Source organism: Tenrec ecaudatus, chromosome 6, assembly GCF_050624435.1.
Source record: "Tenrec ecaudatus isolate mTenEca1 chromosome 6, mTenEca1.hap1, whole genome shotgun sequence".
Classification (NCBI taxonomy): Eukaryota; Metazoa; Chordata; class Mammalia; order Afrosoricida; family Tenrecidae; genus Tenrec; species Tenrec ecaudatus.
Window position 1 is genome coordinate 119,667,998 of NC_134535.1, and position 20,136 is coordinate 119,688,133.

The 20,136-nt window shown below is 41.6% G+C and overlaps 1 protein-coding gene, 1 non-coding gene and 1 pseudogene across 2 annotated transcripts in view; 1 reads left to right on the top strand and 2 right to left on the bottom strand.

The window, feature by feature from the left end:
• The first annotated feature begins 6,010 nt into the window (after positions 1-6,010).
• LOC142451986 (U2 spliceosomal RNA) lies at positions 6,011-6,199 on the top strand. The gene has a single exon (XR_012785067.1). It is a non-coding gene; the product is annotated as a U2 spliceosomal RNA (small nuclear RNA).
• LOC142451608 (mitochondrial import inner membrane translocase subunit Tim17-A pseudogene) lies at positions 6,157-7,721 on the bottom strand (annotated as a pseudogene).
• A 4,470-nt stretch (positions 7,722-12,191) lies between these two features.
• Positions 12,192-20,136, bottom strand: part of CREBL2 (cAMP responsive element binding protein like 2) — a 31,053-nt gene continuing 23,108 nt past the window's right edge. The window contains exons 3-4 of the mRNA XM_075552046.1: positions 19,095-19,239; positions 12,192-15,100 (exon numbers count right to left, since the gene is read on the bottom strand). Of these exons, the coding sequence (XP_075408161.1) occupies positions 15,096-15,100; positions 19,095-19,239 (150 nt within the window). The 3' untranslated portion in view covers positions 12,192-15,095. The remainder of the gene's footprint in view (positions 15,101-19,094; positions 19,240-20,136) is intronic.

Below are 20,136 nucleotides of genomic sequence, written 5' to 3' on the forward strand. Positions count from 1 at the left end.
CCTTTCTTGTCTCTCACTCTTTGATCATCGAACCAGTGTGTGGCTGCCTTGCTTGTTCTCTGCCTCAATTTGCAAGCTACACTACCTGTGGGACACCTAACCTGTGGGCTGTGTCACTGTAATTTGAGGTTCCTTCAAAATCTGCTTCACCATACCATTGGAATTTACATCTCTTGAGCTGGGGACTGTCAGACCCTGTCATCTGGCTGACTGTTGGTGACCTGCCTTGATGTTTTCTGCCTGTGCCTGAATAGCGTGAATTGCTCTACAGAGGACTACCTGGTGGCCCTCAAGACTTGAAGGACTGCCAGTGTCTCACAACTGTCTCATGGGAGTGAGTTGCACTGAGCCATTTGTACTGCTTTATAATTTAATTAACTGTTTATTTCTTATGTTTTATATATATATCTGTATAAATATATATAAAATTATTAGTGTTCTGGTTTTGTTTCTCTAGAGAATACTGTCTAACAGAGCCTCCAAATGAGGTCATCAAGCTATGACCTGATTGACAGGCTAAACTCCACCCCTTCACTCATAACAGTCTCAAATTGACAACAGATTATGTAACTACCACAAAGTCTTAGGCTAGAACAGGAAATAAAAGGCATCTAAACCGGCAAAGAAGAAATAAGACGGTCTCTATTTGCATATGGCAAGATCCAATACACAGTAAATCTAGTGGAAGTAATTGAAAGATTAAGCAAAGTGTCAGGGTAGAAGATCAACATAAAAAAACAGTCAGTTTCCTTTACACTCCAAAAAAGAATTCTGATAAGGAAACAATACCATTTACCATAGCCACTCAAATGAAATACTTAGGAATAAATCTAACCAAAAGGACTATACAAAGAAAAACACAAAACACTGATTCACGAAACTAAAAGAAGCTTAACTAAATAGTAGAATATATCATGCTCATGGATAGAAAGACTTAATATTGTGAAAATGTCAATATTACCCAAGTCAATCGGTGGATCTAATCTAATCTAATCCAGATTCCACCATCATTTTAAAGAGATGGAAAGAGTAATCACCACCATTATATGGAAAGGAAATAGACGTCAGATTAAAAAGGCATTACTGAGGACAAGAATGGCTCGGGACCAGCAGTGTTTTGATCTGTTTTACACAGGGTTGTGATGAGTTGAGATCAACTCAGTGACACTTAAATAACTTAAATAACAATAACACCTAAAGACGGACGAAGCAGGAGGCCTCATACTTTACAGTCCCAAAACTTTGCTTGGATCTATAATCTCTTCTTTTGGCAGTCCATGGTATTTTCAATATTCTTCAGCACCATAATTCCATTGTATTAATTATTCTCCATAGTTCTTATTCCTTGTCCAACTTTCACATGCATATGAGGTGAATACCATGACTTCTTGGGTCAGGCTCACCTTAGTCCTCAAAGTGACACTCTGCTCTTTAACCCTTCAAACAGGCCTTGTGCTGTGAATTTGCCCAATGCAACACATTTGCTTTCTTGACTACTCCTTCCAAGAGCATTGATTAAAGAGCTGAGCAACATGAAATCTTTGACAACTTCAATGTTTTCTCCATTTATCATGATGCTATCTATTGGCCCAGATGTGAGGATTTTCGTTTTCTTTATATTGAGTTGTAATCCATACCGAAGACTGTAGTCCTTGACTTTCATCAGCAAATATTTCAGGTCTTCCCAGCTTTCAGTAAATTAGGTTGTGCCATCAGCATAGGCCAGGTCGTTAACAAGCCTTCCTCCGATCCTCATGCTAAATCCTTCATATAGTCCAGCGTCTTGATTCAATCAGCCTACAGATTGAATACGTATGGCGGAAGCATATAACTTCTCCTGATTTTTAAATCACATAGTATTTCTTTGTTCTGTTTGAATGACTACCTTTTGGTCCATGTACTGACTCTGAATGAGCACAGTGAAGTGGTTTGGAGTTCCCATTCTTCTCAATGCTATCCATAATTTGCTATGATCCACGCAGTCGAATGCCTTTGCATAATCAACAGTAAAAGTCTTCCTGGTATTCTCTGCTTTCAGCCAAGATCCATCTGATGTCAGCCATGATATTCCTTGTGCCAGAGCTAGGAGCCCTAATTTATGGCATACCTGAAAATGCATAAAAGGCAAAAGACAAGCTACATGACTGATAGTCCCCCCCAGACGGGCACTTATGTGCGTCAAAAGATTCCACCAGAGTGCAAGAAGAGAGTGCACAGACTGGGAGACATTTTTGGTATCAAAATTTGGGAGAAGGGGTTAATCTCCAAAGTGTATAGACAACTTAATGACGTGAGCAATAAAAAGGCAAATAATGCACTTCTTAAATGGACAGAGGGTACAGACACGTCACAAAAGGGGACATTCGGGTGGCCAACAAACATACGAAGAAATGCTCGCAATCATTAACCGTTTGAGAGAAATCCAAATGACGAAGAAATATGATTTCACCCTGGTGAGAACAGCAAAATACACAAAGATAGAAAACAACCAGTACTGGTGAGAATGTAGAGACGGGAGCCCTCACACTGCTGGTGGGGCTGTAAAATGGTGCAGCCGGCGTGGGATACTGCTGCGGCACTTCCCTTCAAAGTTTCCATAGAAATACCCTATGTTGCAGCAATTCCACTAGTTCGTCTAGATCCTAGAGACAGAAGCGCTGAGGCACAACATTGATATAGGTTCACCGCTGTTCATTGCAGTACTATTCACAGTAGCAAAAAGATAAAACAACTTACATGTTCAACAACTGAAGAATAGCTACTTAGGTATATTTCCCAATGACAACACGACTTACTGCTCCAGAGACACGCCAGTTCTAAACGTGCATGCCTCTAGTAGACTTTCAAATTAGATGCAGCAAAACTGCCCGAATGAAAGAGAGCATGAGGCAAACCCACAATCTTAGCTGGATTGGAGCACTGGCTGCCATGTTGCTGGAGGAAATTCCAGGAGAGGCTGTTTCTATCTTGAAAGGGTTATAGATGCCTTCAGTATGTTTTGTTGTTGTTGTTGTTTTTTAAACAAGCCTCATCAAATTGTACACTTCAGCTGTGTGTCTTTAAAGAATATGCATTTTAAAATGAACTAAACGCACCCAAGATCGAATGGTAGCTGATGGAGTTGGCACTTTCCTTGTATTCAGCCCTGAGCAAATGCATTTTGTTATTAGGTGCCTTCCAGCGGCGCTCTCCCCCTGTGACAGAGTGGAACCATCTCCAAAGGTCTCCCTGGAGCAGACTGGTTCCAGGAGCAGACCGCCAGGTCTCTGCGTCATCAGGGCGCCTTAGCAAATGAGTTACACAGATTGAGACTACATGGAGGAAACCAGAGCTCTCATTTTGGAGTCTGTAATTATGTAAAATGGGGACAATCCAGTACATCGGGTGGCATCAGTGGCCTCCCTTTGCAGAAGGCCGTTGTCTGAGCCCTGGGGGAAGCGCGGAGGTTTGACTGTAATACGCAAAGCATTACTTTTTCCTTTGAGTCATCCTACTGCCAGGTTTATCACTAGAGGCGGCCCGTTATGCACAATGCTAAATGGGCATCCTTTAAAAAATACGGACTCCACGAGGGAAAAGAGCCAGTAAGTGGTTAACATCCTGGTTTTTTTAAGGCAGTGGTTCTCCACCTTCTTCATGCCGCGACCCTTTCATACAGTTCCTCACGGTGCGGCGACCCCAACTATAAAATTATTTCCGTTGCTAGTTCATAACTGTCATTTTGCTACTGTTATGAATCGTCATGTAAACATCTGATAGGCAGGGTGTATTTTCATTGTTACAAATTGAACATAATTAAAGCATAGTGATTCATCATAAAAACAATATGTAATTATATATTGTGAAATACTTATATCTAATGACAAATAAATGAAATTTTGTCTTGAAGCACGGAGTAGCATGGGTAACTGTCTTCACGCCGGGTACAGGTATGTGGGTGTATCTGCATGTGGACGGGCCTGCCTGGAGACGGATAGAGGAGCACTGTGCAGTGTCTCAGTTTCTAAGACCATCAACAATATGTGTTTTCCGATGGTCTTAGATGACCCCTGTGAAAGGGTCGTTTGACCCCAAAATGGGTCACAACCCACAGGTTGATAACGCTGTCTTTTTTTAAAAATCATTTTATTAGGGGCTCATACAATTCATCACAATCCATACATACATCAATTGTGTAAAGCACATTTGTACATTCATTGCCCTAATCATTCTCAAAACATTTGCTCTCCACTTAAACCCCTGGCATCAACTCCTCATTTCCCCCCCCCCTTCGTCCTTGTTCCCCCCTCCCTCATAAACCCTTGATAACTTATAAATTATTACTTTGTCATATCTTACACTGTCCAATCTCTCCCTTCACCCACTTTTCTGTTGTCTATCCCCCAGGGAGGAGGTTATATGTAGATCCTTATAGTCGGTTCCCCCTTTCTACCCCACCTTCCCTCCACCCTCCCGTTATCACCACTCTCAGCACTGGTCCTGAAGGGATCATCTGTCCTGGATTCTCTGTGTTTCCAGTTCCTATCTGTACCAGTGTACATCCTCTGGTCTAGCTGGATTTGTAAGGTAGAATTGGGATCAGGATAGTGGGGGTGGAGTGGGAGAAAGCATTTAGGAACTAGAGGAAAGTTGTATGTTTCATCGTTGCTACACTGCACCCTGACTGGCTCGTCTCCTCTCCTAGACCCTTCCATAAGGTAATATCCAATGGCCTACAGATGGGCTTTGGGTCTCCACTCCACACTCCCCCTAATTTACAATGATATGATCTTTTGTTTTGATGATGCCTGACACTTGATCCCTTTGACACCTCGTGATCGCACAGGCTGGTGTGCTTCTTCCATGTGGGCTTTGTTGCTTCTGAGCTAGATGGCCACTTGTTTACCTTCAAGCCTTTAAGACCCCCAGATGCTATATTTTTTGATAGCCTGGCACCATCAGCTTTCTTAACCACATTTGCTTACGCATCTACTTTGTCTTCAGCGATTGTGTCAGGAAGGTGAACATTATGGAATGCCAGCTTAATAGAACAAAGTATTCTTGCATTGAGGGAGTACTTGAGTGGAGGCCCAATGTCCATCTGCTACCTTAATACTAAACCTATACATATATGCATGTAGATCTAGTTCCCTATCCTCATATATATATTTACATATGTACATGCCTTTAATTAGACCTCTATAAATGCCCTTTGCCTCCTAGCTCTTTCCTTTGACTCTCCTCTTGTCCCACTATTATGCTCAGCCCTCAATTGGGTTTCAGTAATTCCTCTTGGTTACATTACCCTTGGTCACGCCCTACCAGGCCTCCTACACCCTCCTCACCACCGATTTGGGTCACTTGTTGTTCCCCTGTCCCTGGGTTTGTTAACACCACTTCCTTTCCCCCCACCTCCCCCTTTCCCATATCCACCCCCAGAATTGTCGGTTCTGTTGTTTTCTCAAGAACAGCTGTCTTAAAGGCACTTTGCTTATTTTGCAAACTGACATTAGGAGATGCTGGGTGCAGAGCACAGGCGAACTTTCTGTTCAGATACACGCAACTTTGCTTTGTCTCACTTTACTGCAAACTAACAAGAAGCACGGAAACAAACAACAGTTTAAAACTTTATTATGGTATTTTTCCTAGACAGACATTGTTACTTTGATGAAGCCAAATTTATCAGTCTTATTGGCCTTAAGAAACCTTCAACACTCTGAACGTCACAGTTCTACCCTCTCCTGTTGGGTCGCTGAGAGTCAGCACTGACTCATTGAGGATCGGTTGAGTTCTCCACTCAGATGTTTAAAACCAGGCAGAGAAGTCCTCAAGGAAATGATAGTTGGGTTTCACTGGTATTTGTCCTTTGGCCCATCTTCTAAGCACTTAGATATTTTTCTTTTTATGCGACAAGGCATTTATTTTGATCACAAATGCAATCCAAGTGTGAATTTAAAAAATGGTTTTATCTTTTAGAGTCCCCCCCTCCTCTAAATAGAAAGGAAAAAAATGCTTCCCAATGTCTTCTCAAATTACTTCTCAGCCTTTTGGCTAAGATCAAGTGTAATATCGATGTCTTCTCAGCGCCTATCTGGTCCTAGTTGTCTCACCTATTGTTTTAAAAAACAGACTGTAACTTGGTCCTCCAAAAGCCTTCTGAACTATAGCTCATTCTGCTCAATCCAGGGGCAGCATTCCTTCCTGGAATGAGGGATAGTCTCCAAAAGGTGAGCATGGTGCCGGGGTTGAAGGCAATTGGGAGGGATTTAAGCAAACTGAGGCCCATTGGGAAACTGTGCAGATGCAAATCTTGTCAACAAGATACCAGCTCCTTGTTGGTACAAGCCAGGAGAATGTCACTCATTGAAGCTTACCCACCCATGGCCACTGGTTCATTTCTTGCTGCCAGGATGGCTCCTGTTAAGGCACCACTTGTGATGGAGTTCCAGGGATCTTCTTTGCCTCCAACTTGAACCTTACTGCAGTCAATCATGGGAAACAGATCTCCCCAAACTGCAAAGCTGTGGTGCCCTGGTTTTAATCGCTGTCAAACTCCCTCGTAGTCGATGGCTGACTCCCACTGGAAAATTCCAAAAATTGCTTAGAGACCACCACCTGTGGTGCCCAGTGAGGAGGCACCACTGCAGTCGCCCATGATGTGCCAAGGCAATGTTCTTGGGCACTTTCCATCTTGAGTCTAGCTGCAGCAATCTGAGGTTTATTTTTAATTTCATGGTTGTTTTCTAAAATTTATTTAAGGTTTTGGCCATCTAGAATTTGTCAAAGGAAAGAAGTATCTTGATAATAGTGTGAGATGAGTTCATTACCTCCCCGCCCCCAAGATGACTGGTCACTTGTCCCAACAGCCCTTTTTAAAAAATAATACCTTACTTAAAACACACTGACTTACACACTGATATTAACTTCCTGGGTATATTGGTAACCATTTGTGGGCTCCTCTACGAGTACACCAATACCTGATTAAAGTACTTTTATAATATTTTAATATCTAGTAAGGTGAATTCTTCCTATTAATTTTCTTTTGCAGGAAGTATCTGGCTATCCTTGCAAGTTAATATTTAAACTTTAGAGTAAGCCTGTATAGTACTGTGGTGGAGGGAAATTTCTTAATATGGCTCTTGTGGTAGTTACATAATCTCCTGTCTCTCCTGTCAACTTGAGAGTATGAAGAGTGAAGGGGTGGAGTTTAGCCTGTCAATCAGGTCACTGCTTGATGACTCATTTGGAGACACAACAGAGATAAATGGCTTACTGGAGGCTGGACCCACTCTTTCTCTATTTCACGTTTCTGATGACAAGCCACATGGAGCCAAGCTGATGGCAGCCAGAGCCTTGGAGATGCTTCCACCACCACTGGGTCCACAAGATTTTCCACCCACCGGCCTGTGATCTTCCTGCACTCGGCATCATTGCATGTGTTGCGTGAGTCTGAAGAGGGATTTATGGACTGGAATCAGACATATGGACTAATATCAGACTTAGGGACTTGATCTGGACTGGACTGGGATGTTTTCCCAATATATAATTGTTCTTTGATATAAAGCTCCCTCTTACACATATGTGTCTATGAATTTGTTTCTCTAGTCTAACACAGCTTTTCTACCCAAGTCTCTGTAACTACCACCAAATTATTGGGTGGGACTATGCAAATCGGGCATGTGTAACACTACCAGAGGGGATTGGTGAGTTCTTACCACCCCTTGGCTATAAGGATGAACCATCCGTGAAGCGGGAGCCGAGAGCGAAATCCCAGGACCATCTGAAGAAGAGCATGTTCGAGATGTCTGTCTGAAGTGGCAGAGGCTGAGGCCAGAGACACCAGGGATTGTGGCACAGCTGCTGCAGGACACAGGCAAGGAGGCAGCCCAGAGGCCAAGACAAAAAAACCCTTAAACAGAATTGGGGAGCAATGCCAAGACTATGGGGCTGTGAGACAGAGTGACTGGCAGGCGTCTTGGGTCACAGAGACAGAAGCCAAGGGGCCATGTGGCTAAAATGCAGAGGTGCAGAGAGATTTGAATGTGGAAGAGAGGTGTTGCTGTGGACCAGTGACTGTATCCTTACTATTTACTGATCTTGACTTGTAACCTGTCAACCCTCCTCACCAGCCCCCTTTGGCATAAGTATCATCTGTGAGTTCTGTGCTCCCATTGCAATGAATTATCGATCCCAGTATTTCACGTTATACGGTAATAAATGGGTATGTATATTTCAGCTTGAGGTTTTTCTGTCACTCTCCAGATACTAAATGATGTGGTTAATGGTCTGAGGCATTATATTTCATTAAAGGATCAATAATTTAAAGGAACATCCTATTAAGTCCTTTATATTTGAAGTGATGGGGCAGGTTTAAGGACACATTTTTAAATTTATATTTTATTTTATTGGGGGCTGTTACAGCTCTTATCACAATTCATACATATATCCATTTTGTAAAATGCATCTGGTACATATGTTGTCATCATCTTTTTCATTTTTTTAAAAGTTTTATTAGGGGCTCATACAACTCTTATCACAATCCATACATACATCAATTGTGTAAAGCACATCTGTACATTCATTGCCCTCATCATTTTCAAAGTATTTGCTCTCCAGTTAAGCCCTTTGCATCAGGTCCTATTTTTTTTCTCTTCCCTCCCCGCTTCCCCCTCCTTCATGAGCCCTTGATAATTTATAATTTTTTTGGTCATATCTTGCCCTGTCTGACGTCTCCCTTCACCCCCTTTTCTGTTGTCCGTCCCCCAGGGAGGAGGTCACATGTAGATCCTTGTAATCGGTTCCCCCTTTCCAACCCACTCTCCCTCCACCCTCCCAGTATCGCCCCTCACAGCCCTGGTCATGAAGGGATTATCCTCCCTGGATTCCCTGTGCCTCTAGCTCCTATAGGCACCAGTGTCCACCCTCTGCTCTAAGGAATCTGATGCTTTGGGCTGCTAGCATGGCTAGGTCAGCAGTTTGAACCACCACATGCTTCCTTAGGAGAAAGACAAGGCTTTCTGCTCCCATGAAGAGTTAGCATCTCAGAAATCCAGAGAAGCAGTTCTACCCTATTCTAACCAATTCCGTGGCAGTGCGTTTTTAGTGGGTAGTGATCAATAGTTGAGTACTTGGCTGCTAACCAGCTCAGTAGAAGAACGGACCTGCCTCCCAGAAAGATTGTAGTCTAGGAAACTCTATGGGGCTGATCCATTGGGTCATTGTGTCAGAATCTACTTGAATACATATCTATTGCCCTTTGTCCTCTGCCACTTCTTGTGCTGCTGGATGACATGGTCTTTGTTCTAGTGAAATGGGAAAACTTAAAACTTGACTTGAGCTTCAGGACAGTCTTTTGATCCATTTAGTTCTGGGGGCCATTTCAGTCTACCTATTTTAGGTCCAAGAGTTGTCATCTCCAACCTGCTGACTAGATTCCATTTTGAGTTTGGGTGGGAAAGTACCTCCTAGGCATTGCTTTGTTGCTTCTCAGGATATTTTTCCCACCTACATATTTTACTGCCCAGCCCAGCCCAAGAGAATTGGGGTACAATAGGTATTGGTGTGTCCACTCTGACCCCAAGGTTTAAGAATTCAGCTGACTTATCTTCTAGTCAGTTGTAGGGCTGAGTACACCTCTGCTACTCACAAGTTTCCAAAATATGATCATAAATCATGTGAACTAGTAGGTATTTGATATGGACAACTCCAAGCTGTCTGTAACCTTTCAAAGAGTTAATCCAGCTCCAGGTAGTAGTTATACTGGGCCTTTGTTATTGGTGGGATAGTGGTTACAAATTGGGCAGCTAACCAAAGGGTCAGTGGTTCAAAACCACCAGCAGCTCCAAAGGACAAAAATGGGGTTTCTATTCTTATAAACAATCTCGGTGAGGAGTCAACGAAGTCCACATGGAAGAAGCATAGCATCCTATGTGATCCAAGGATTATAAATAAAAAAATCCAAATCTAAAGGAGGGAATAGCATCAGAACTTAAAACTGTGGACGCCTGGTTTGCAGAAGGCTACGGATGACCATGAAAGTCTACAATTCATTTGCAGGGTCATAAGTCTCTGGTGAATCCCTTGTGATTGTAGTTGAAGGAATAGGCTTGTTATCAAACAGAAAACATTGTAAATTATGGCAGCCAAAGTTAGGTTAAAACGTAATACATCATGTCTTCTTCCTTTTAACCCATCTTAAAGTTGTGTAAAGAAAAAAGTGAGGAGAAAATACATGTGGACTAAACCTTCAGTGAATCCCTTCTGACCACAGATCAAGGATGTGCATAGCCTTGCTGTTGGGCGGAGTCCATTGGGAAGTGCATCACTGCAGATGCGGTTTGACTACAATTTAACCTTATCATTTGATCTCCCTTTGGATCCACTTAAAATTTGTTCTAATTTTTTATTATTTTGTGATTGAGGTTTCTTTACTTTGTTATAAATTTTATTTAAATATTGTTCTGTACATGAAATCCAGGATAGATTAATCTAGAAAGACAGTAATTGGATTAATGGTTCCTTGTGGAATTATTGGCAGAGGAAGTTGGGGAGAAATGGGGCGCTAATAATGAGTGTAAAAGCAAATGTTCTAAAATTGATTGTGGTGATGCTTATACAACTCTTCTTGATATGAAAAAACTACTGAATTGTATGGGATGTGAATTATATGCCAATAAAACTGTTTTAAAATTCTGGGAGTTACCGTCTCAGAAACTCACAGGGGCAGGTCCATCCTGTCCTATAGGGTCACTGTGAGTTGGCAGTGAGTTTGGTTTTAGGAGTGTAAATACTCCCAGTATTACAGATGAAAAACAACTAGCATGGCATCAATGTGGCAATAGGAAGATGGCCCACAATGGGCTCTCCTGTGTTGTCAGCTGCAGCCTACCATCATGTACCTAGCTGAAAGGTTCCACGGGTAGGTGGTGGTGGTGGGGCAAATTAAGAAAGGCCTCACCTTCCCAATACAATTGCTGAAGACAAATTGGTGCATAAGCAAATGTGGTGAAGAAAGTTGTTGGTGCCCAGCTATCAAAAGATATAGCATCTGGGGTCTTGAAGGTAAACAAGCAGCCATCTAGCCCAGAAGCAACAAAGCCCACATGGAGGAAGCACACCAGACTGTGCGATCACGAGGTGTTGAAGGGATCAGGTGTCAGGCATCATCAGAACAAAAAATCTTACCATAGTGAATGAGGCGGGGAGTGCAGAGTAGAGACCCAAAGCCCACTTGTAGGCAATTGGACATCCCCTTACAAAAGGGTCACGGGGAGACCAGGCAGTCAGGGTGCAGTGTAGCAACGATGAAACATACAACTTTCCTCTAGTTCCTAAATGCTTCCTCCCACTCCACTATCATGATCCCAATTCTACCTTACAAATCTGGCTAGACCAGAGGATGTACATTGGTACAAATAGGAACTGGAAACACAGGGAATCCAGGACAGATGATCCCTTCAGAACCAATGGTGAGAGTGGTGATACCAGGAGGGTGGAGGGAAGGTGGGGTAGAAGGGGGGAACCGACTATAAGGATCTACATATAACCTCCTCCCTGGGGGATAGACAACAGAAAAGTGGGTGAAGGGAGAGATTGGACAGTGTAAGATATGACAAAATAATAATTGATAAATTATCAAGGGCTCATGAGGGAGGGGGAACGGGGAGGGAGGGAGCCCATACCAAGGGCTCAAGTAGGAAGCAAATGTTTTGAGAACGATGGCAACAAATGTACACATGCGCTAAGAGTTGTAGGAGCCCCCAATATAATGATAAAAAAAGAAAAGAAAAGAAAGGCACCTCCTTTGAGCAAGTTAGAAAAGACTTCTCTTCTGGGAAGGCCTGTGCCACACGGGTGACTTGGTGAACAGGCAATACTGCCCCTTGATCCACTTTTGAGGGAGATGTGGGCTAGATTTTAGGCCCATCTGCCTCCTCCTCTGGTGTCTTTCCACAGTGCACACAACCTTACACGACAGTCCTCCTACCCCATGACCACTCTATACTCATGGCGAGGAGCTTGAAAATGTTACTTTATGTGGATAATTAGAGGACACTGTCAGATAGTATGTGAGCTGTTCTTGAAACCAGCTTAAGAAGACTGTTATAGCTAAAAAGAGCTCAACTATACCACCGTTCTACGGACAAAGATTCGCGAAGTATGATGCCTAGAATACTGTGTATTGAATTTCAGTAAATGAAACCATTTGAGACATTCTGGTGAAGACAGTTTATTTTTCATAAAAATATAATCGTACAACTCTTCTTCAGAGAATGAAAGATTCCTTCAATGCCCCAAATACCATGTGGTTTAATAGTCATCTTCTTCCCTTTTAAATCTAAATATGCAACTGATTTCTTGTGAAACACACAGCAATTGTGTTTTAAAACTTTCTTTGCCTTTATTTCAACTAAAGTCCAGTTTAATCCTGCACTTTATAGTGAGCCATATCAACTGCATCATAATTTAAAGATGATAAAGTAAAATGCTAAGTATTGCTGTTGATAAATACTGTCAATTAGCAGGTAAAAAAGTGGTCTGAATTTGCCATAGTAAGATAGATTCTTTAGACATAGTAGAAAGATATATTCTTGAAGAACTAAGACTATATCCTAAATTTGACCTGTTCATACCTATTCCATATTATATTCAGTTGCTATGCTGTGCGGCAGGTCTATGCTAAATTAATGACAAAATACAAGTGGTCTAAATATACAAATATATTTCCGGTATATTTCTTTCTTTAGGAAAAAGAAGACCATGAAAACATCCCTCTGTTTACTCAGAGAACAAGAAGAGCAGCACTATTCTACAAGGCCTGAGCTGACTGATTCTCTCACCCTCTCAGTCCTTTTGTTGTCATTACAGGTGAGTGGGAGGTGCCGGAATGGCCTCACGCTGATCCTTACCTGGAATGGGCAGGACATGCATGCTTCAGCTGTTTTAATCAGTGACATGAATAAACATGCTTCAAAACGGCCAAAGTGTGCAGTGAGCACAATGCTCCAAGTCATCAACTCCTTCCTTTTTAAGACCAGGGAACTTTCTCTTGGTTTGATCTACTACCAAATACCAAATGTGTAGGCTTATGAATAAACTGAAATTTACTTTCACCCCAAATTGTATGTCCTTTACCTGAAGACACAACCACTGCTCTTGCAAAGATACTGGAAAAAATAAATTAAAAAGGCGCAAATGACCCTGTAATGTAGAATTGCAACCATGGAAGAAATACTTCAAGCACAATGGAGACATTCCATTGAAGAGCCACATTCATTTTGGAATGTTTGCTTTGAAAACAATTCTTCTGGGGAATTCAAAAGGTACTAAACAAAGCAACATGAAATAAGTCTTGGGATGTTTTGCAAAACAAAAATATACAATTGAGTAGATCAGATGTCAAAAACATACCCATTACAAACTGAACACTATACTTAAAACACATAAAGCCTGAATATCAACAATCCTTGATCAATCTGTATTTATGATCCTAAAAAGGCATTAAATACTCTTAAACCCCCAGCCTTACAGAACACAGAGACCCAGTACACTGGGCTAGTGGTATATCAGTAGTCATACACGACTAGACTGCAGGTCCGAGTCTGCAACTTAAGCTCAAGAGGTCTTCAAGAACTCGTTCAAATTCATGGCCAGAGGGAAGGGGAAATGTACCTTGTCATCTTAAACTACATGGTCCATCTCATGTTCCACCTCACAGTCTAGACTGTGACGCTACCTTATAAACTGCCAGTTCATTAAAAAAACATAGTTTAGAGGACAAATAGTTGTTTCATAAAATTAAAGAACAATTACAATTCAGCAGCAATAGAGAACACAACTTCTGATTTAACTGTGGGACAGAGAAAGTAATAGTGCCTTACTGGGGAAACCAAAAAATCCCTAGTCTATTTGAGTGTGCCATATTACGAGCCTGATTCCTCAGGCATAAGTCCATCTGGGAGTCGGGAAGAAAGCAAACGTAGCCCAGCTAGCCTGCCGGCCCCGGAGCTCTGACGTGGCCGGTGCCCGGCTCCAGAAGAGGAGTGGAAGGGCTAACCCTGGCTCAGAGCACATTCATGTGGACACTCATGTCAGCAGAGAAACTAAGTGTTGTCGTTACAGATAGAGTTGTCAGATCTGCCAGCACTTTGTCCCTCATTTTGTTCCAGACCTCTTGATGCGGAAACTCGGTCTCAGCAGCTAGTTTCACCCTATTCAGAATTCCGAGTTAGTTGAAAACACACACAAAAAGTGGGAACATTCACTCCTGCCCTCCCCACATACATATATAGGCATATAACAGGGAAGCAAACACACATACATACATTCTGAGTCGCAAGGTGATACCTGCTGATGACATGCCTGAAAGGTTACTTCTTGCTTAAAAATAAAATTTGACTAATTTTGCTGCAAGTATGGATTACAAAGACTACACTAAAGACTTTAAATAGAAGATGTCTTGAGAGCTTTCCTGATGGATTTTGCTAACATGTATGTTATTTAAAACAGGCATACCATATAGATGATAAACACAGAAATGTATATATTTGCTGATACATATTCACAGCTTATGCTGGAATGGCTCACAGGAGAAATCAGAGTTCATGCAGAAAGTAATACATTACTCAAGAAAATACAAAGAAATAGGATTAGGTCCATAAAGGCTGAGAACGCGTACAAGTCAGTTATCAACCCATTTGGTTTCTCTTTGTAAGGCAATCAGAAACAGGATAGGAGGTGACGTCAACCGACACACACATACTTACAATTACATGAATCACATGGAAAGAATATAAATAACCGATAAAGCGCTATGGAGTTAAGGTGCAAAAATACAATCTTCAACCCAGTTTTTTCTCTACTCCGTGTTTTCAAGCATCACATGTTGCATGCCATGGTGGCAACGCTAGACAAACAGGCCTCACGGTAGAGTTGCTGAGGGTGGAAGGTTAAAGCAAGGCCCTTCGATATCTATGATCACACATTTTGCAGATTTACAGAGATGACTACTGAGCAGTAGGTAGTAAACAGAGCCACAAAGAACAATCCTGCCCGTTCATCTTCCATGGGAATCAGAATATTGGCCTCAGTCACTGATTCATTGTTTTATATGATCTTCACCCTGAAAAATAAACCACTTATGTAAGAATGTTATAAGGTCAGTGAAGTTTTGTTAAGCTGTTTTAAAATGCATGGATTTTCAGTAAAGTTTACTAGCTTTTTCTTTAATTCACTTGATGTTAAAACAAATGTTACCTATCTTAACAAAAGTCATCAATTTTTTTCTAAAGATGATGAAGTTTATAACATTTTCTAACTATTTCAAGTGTAGTCACACAATGAAGAACAAAACACAAAACACTTTTATTACAGTTTCTGGAATTGAATTGGAGAGCTAGATAGCTACTGGCAAAAGAATGAGGTTGACTCCAACCTCACATCATATGAGGAGACTTCAAAAAGTTAATGGAAAATGGTATTTAAAAATGTGAAACAAAAAATTAACCCTACTTCTCAATATAAACTCCATCAAGGCCAAGACCCTTACATAAGCAATGATACCACAGTCCCTAAAGAACCGAGGGTCCTGAGAAACGGCTCGTGCCAGCGAAGTCTTTTACTCTGCTAACTGATGACGATCGCGTGTCATTGGGAGATTTTTCAAGATCGGGAAACAAAAAGAAGTTAAAAGGAGCCAAATAGGACAGTAAAGTGGATGCCTAAGGATGTCCCAGCTAAATGCTCACCAAATTGTCCTGTTCGATGCCAGGGAGCAGGAGCATTTTCACGGTGAAGGGCTGGTTGGGGAAGTTTTCCTGGTTCCTAAAGCACAAACTTTCTTAAACCACGCTCATAAGCAGATACTGTATTTCTCTTTCTCTTCAGAAAGTCAACAAGCAAAACGCTTGACAACAAACTGTCGTCATGACTTTTGCTTTTGACCAGTCCAGTTTGGAAGTGGGCTATGCACCGAGCTGCGAACTGCAAGGTCAGTGGCTCAACCCACCTCGGGAGAAAGAGGTCTGCTTCCAAAGGAAACCCAGAGGGGCAGTTCTGCTTTGCCCTATAGGGTTGCCATAGGTCCTAATGGTGGTGAGTTTGAATCTCTTTAGTCTAGTTTTGCTTGGACTGAACCACTTGGACCTCCAGGTAGTGATTGCTTTGCCTGTGTTCTGTCCTCAGGGCCACACTATCAAAGCGATATTTCAGTTCCTGTAAAATTCTTGGAAGAAATGCTTCAGCATCTTGATATCCCATTTGCTTAAAACTTCTACTGAAAGTTCTTGCCTACACTTTATCTGAGTGCAAAACTTTGGGTACCCATTGAGCGGAAAATGTGTTCAACTTTCATTCAGAATTGGGTATGCAGAACCAAATGAGACGTCTATGGCACTGCCTATCGCTTCTGCTGCGGTTGTCGGCCTTCTTCAACTTGGGTCCGAACAAGATGAGGTCTTTCCTCACGAGAGGGCTGACGGTCTGCTGCTCAGATTTACATTTTAGCATCGCCTTGTTGCCTCTCGTATCAGAACTCTATTTGTAAACTTGATTTCTTTCCAGTCTTTTTTTAAATCATCAATGATTTCACCATTCTTCCACCCAAGCTTCATTAGAAATTGCACATTTGCTTGGCTTCAATCTCAGCAGAACTTCGGTTGCTTTTAGAGGGGCTCTTTTCAAATCGTCTTATCCTTTTCGGTGCCTCCAGCTAGATTGTGTTCAGACATGCTCTAACAAGTTAGCATGAGTGCAAAAACCCAAATCCATGCATAGTTTTTATAGTACACATTTTCCATGAACTTTTTGAGGACAATTTGTATATAAACTTAACTCAAAAATGGATCAACAGCCTAAATATAAGAGCTAAAATCAGTAAAACTCTTGGATAATTCTTTATGACTTTGGATTTGGCAATGGATTCTTGGGTATGACACCAAAAGCACAAGCAACAGAGAAAGTAGTAGATAAACTGGATTTCATAAAAAATTAAAGTTTTTGTGCATCAAAGGATATAATCAATAAAGTATAAAATGCTCTACAGATTAGGAGAAATTATTTGCAAGTTCTATTATCTGATAAGGATCTAATATCCAGAATGCATATAAAAATTCTATAATTCTACACACTAGGAGAGTAAGGGAAAAGTTGGGTGAGAAAAGGGTAACCAATCACAATGGTCTACATTTCACCCCTTCCCAGGGGGATGGACAACAGAAAAGTAGGTGAAGGGGAGACATTGGTCAGTGTAAGACATGGAAAAAAAATAATTTATAAATTATCAAGGGATCGTGAGAGAGGGAGGATGGGGGAAAATAAGCTGATACCAAGGGCTCAAGTAGAAAGAAACTATTTTGAAAATGATGATGGCAACAAAGTACAAACGTGCTTGACACAATGGTTGTATGTATGGATTGTGGTAAGAGCTGTAAGAGCCCCCAATAAAATGACTTTTTTAAAAAAGAAGACCTGAAAAAAAAAAAGGAAGCTAAATAATCCAATGGTGACTGGCTGATGACGTTTGGAAACTGATTGTGATAGCAAATGTACAATGCTCCTGCATATGACAGAATTATTGAATGATTTGATATATGTATTAATCCCAATTAATAAAAATAAATAAAAAGTGGACCAAAGGACTTCAATACAGTCCTCCCCAAAAGGTAGACTGATGGCCAAAAAAAGCACATTAAAAGATGCTTAATGTCATTAGAGAAATAAAAATTTAAAAATGGAAAAAAAGGTACTTCACACTCATTAGAATGACATGAACATGAAAAAAATGTAACGAATGTGTAGAAACTGGAACCTTTGTATGTTACTGGATCAGCCACTGAGGAAAACAATTTAGAGTCTTCAAAAAAAATTAAACATAGAATTACTATACAAATTCTACTCCTAAGCATATACTCAAAAGAACTGAAAACAAGTTCACATAGCCAAATGATAGAAAACAACCCAAATGTCTACCAGTGGAGGAATGGATGCACAAGTTGTCATGCATAAACACAAGGGAACATTAAACAACCAAAAAGGTGAAGTTCTAATACATGCTGTAACATGGATGAAGCCTGGGAACATTGGGCGGAGAGAAAGCAAGCAGACATGCACCAAAGTTCCAGTGATGGGACATAGCCAGAAGAGGTCAATTAGCAAGCAGAAACTGTTGCTGGTTACCAGTGGTTGTGAGGGGGAAAATGGGCAGCAAATGTTTCATGGGTGCAGAATATTCCTTTGAGATGGTGAAAATTATTTGGAATTAAGATGGAGGTGGTTGTGAACAATGGTGTAGAACACAATTGTGAATGCACTAATTACCACTGAGTTGTTCACTTTAAAATGGTTCTTTTACTCTATGTAAATTTCACTTCCATTTAAAGCCCCCCTTGCAGTGATGGACTATCATCCTGGAGAGACGGCCTGCACTGGGTAAGTGCATGTTTGTAACGGCAGTTGTGTACCTCAGGCCCCCCTCTATTTTTTGATCTATAAAATAAAGAGGCAGAACTCAAAAAACTTGTTGAAGGAAATAATCAACGTAGCTTAAGTGAAAGTTCTTTGTGAACCATAAATGTATTATTATTAGCAAGCAAAATAACGCATTCACATTTGTTTACTTACTTAGTGACACAGTAGTGTGTGTTCTGCTGCTCCGTGAAAGGTCAGCAGTTTGAAACCTGTGGTTCCGTTAAAGACGAGGCGTTCTGCTCCCATGGTTACCTCTCAGAAACCCACAGGGGCAGTCAGCATTGACTCCATGGCAATGAGATTTTTTGTTGTTTTTGTGATTGCAAAGTACACTGATGCATGATTTAAAGCAGGAGTCCTCAAGCTGCCCGCTGAGGACATTTATCCGGCCTGCCAGGGGTTTTTGCCGCATTTGTTTTTTAACTTCAAAATAAGATATGTGCAGTGTGCATAGGAATTTGTTCATAGTGTTTGTTTGTTTTTTTAAAACTATAGTCCGGCCCTCCACCGGGTCTGAGGGACAGTGAACTGGCCCCCTGTTTAAAAAGTTTTGAGGAGCCCTGATTTAAAGACATGTTAAGGACAGCAGTCAATGGAAACCCGACCTGAGCTGCTCCCCTAGCATCAGGTCTCCCAGGCACTGTACTCACAGGCACTGTCACTGGTGTCCGTCTTCCCAGCCTTGCTGTGCCTGCTGGAGTTCTGCTGAGATTTGCTCTGCTCTTCTCCAGTGAGGAGGGCTTTTATTTCAGAAGGGATTTTTCCTTGGTCCATTGCCATACACCACTGCTTGTACTGAAAGATGGAAAATACATTTAAGTAAACCTTACCTATCGGAGTTCAAGAAGCACTGGTCGAAACACAGTATATAGGCACTCCTTATCTAGAAATCACATTGGCTGCCAGCAATTACCTTCTGCTTGATTTCTTACTTAAGGATCTCTGGTGGTGCAATGGGTTAAGTGTTAGGAATGCTATTGTTAAGGTCTGCCATCAAACCAACCAATCAATCTACATTTGAATGAATGAGGCTGTCTGCTTCCATAAAGGGTTATGGTCTCAGAAACCCCAAGAAACGGTTCTACTCTGTCCCAGGGGGCCACTGGGCGTTGGAATGGACTCCAAGGCAGTGGGCTGGCTGGCTTATTTCCACAGGACCCTCTTCAGAAGATGGCACAAAACTATTGTTGACATTTCCTTTTTGCAAACATTAAGAAACCCATTATGGCTAAAAGAATATCTCCTTACAGTACACCTTTAGTTACGAGATTTACTAAGATTAATACATCATTTTAAAATGAAATGCCCACAAATGGTTCACCCTATCAGTTAGTGACACCTAATTAACAATCACTCTATCCAAACACTCTTAGCTAGGAATACAATTAAAAGCCATGGGGGGGGGGGGTTTGAGGGAAGCCATCGAAATCCTAGAAAAAATGAGGGTCAATTTGTAAAGCCCGAAGACAACACAGAATTCCGAGAGAAAGAGGATACGGGTGAAGTAAAGGAGTCTTGGTAACACTGTGGTTGCCTTGTCGGGGCTTCTCTCCACAAAGTCAGCAGTTCACACCCACCAACCAGCCTCTTCACAGGAGACAGGATCTACAGATTTACAGCCTCAGAAACCCACAGGGGCAGTCCTACCCTGCCCTACAAGCTCACTATGAGTCACATTGACTGGATGCCAGT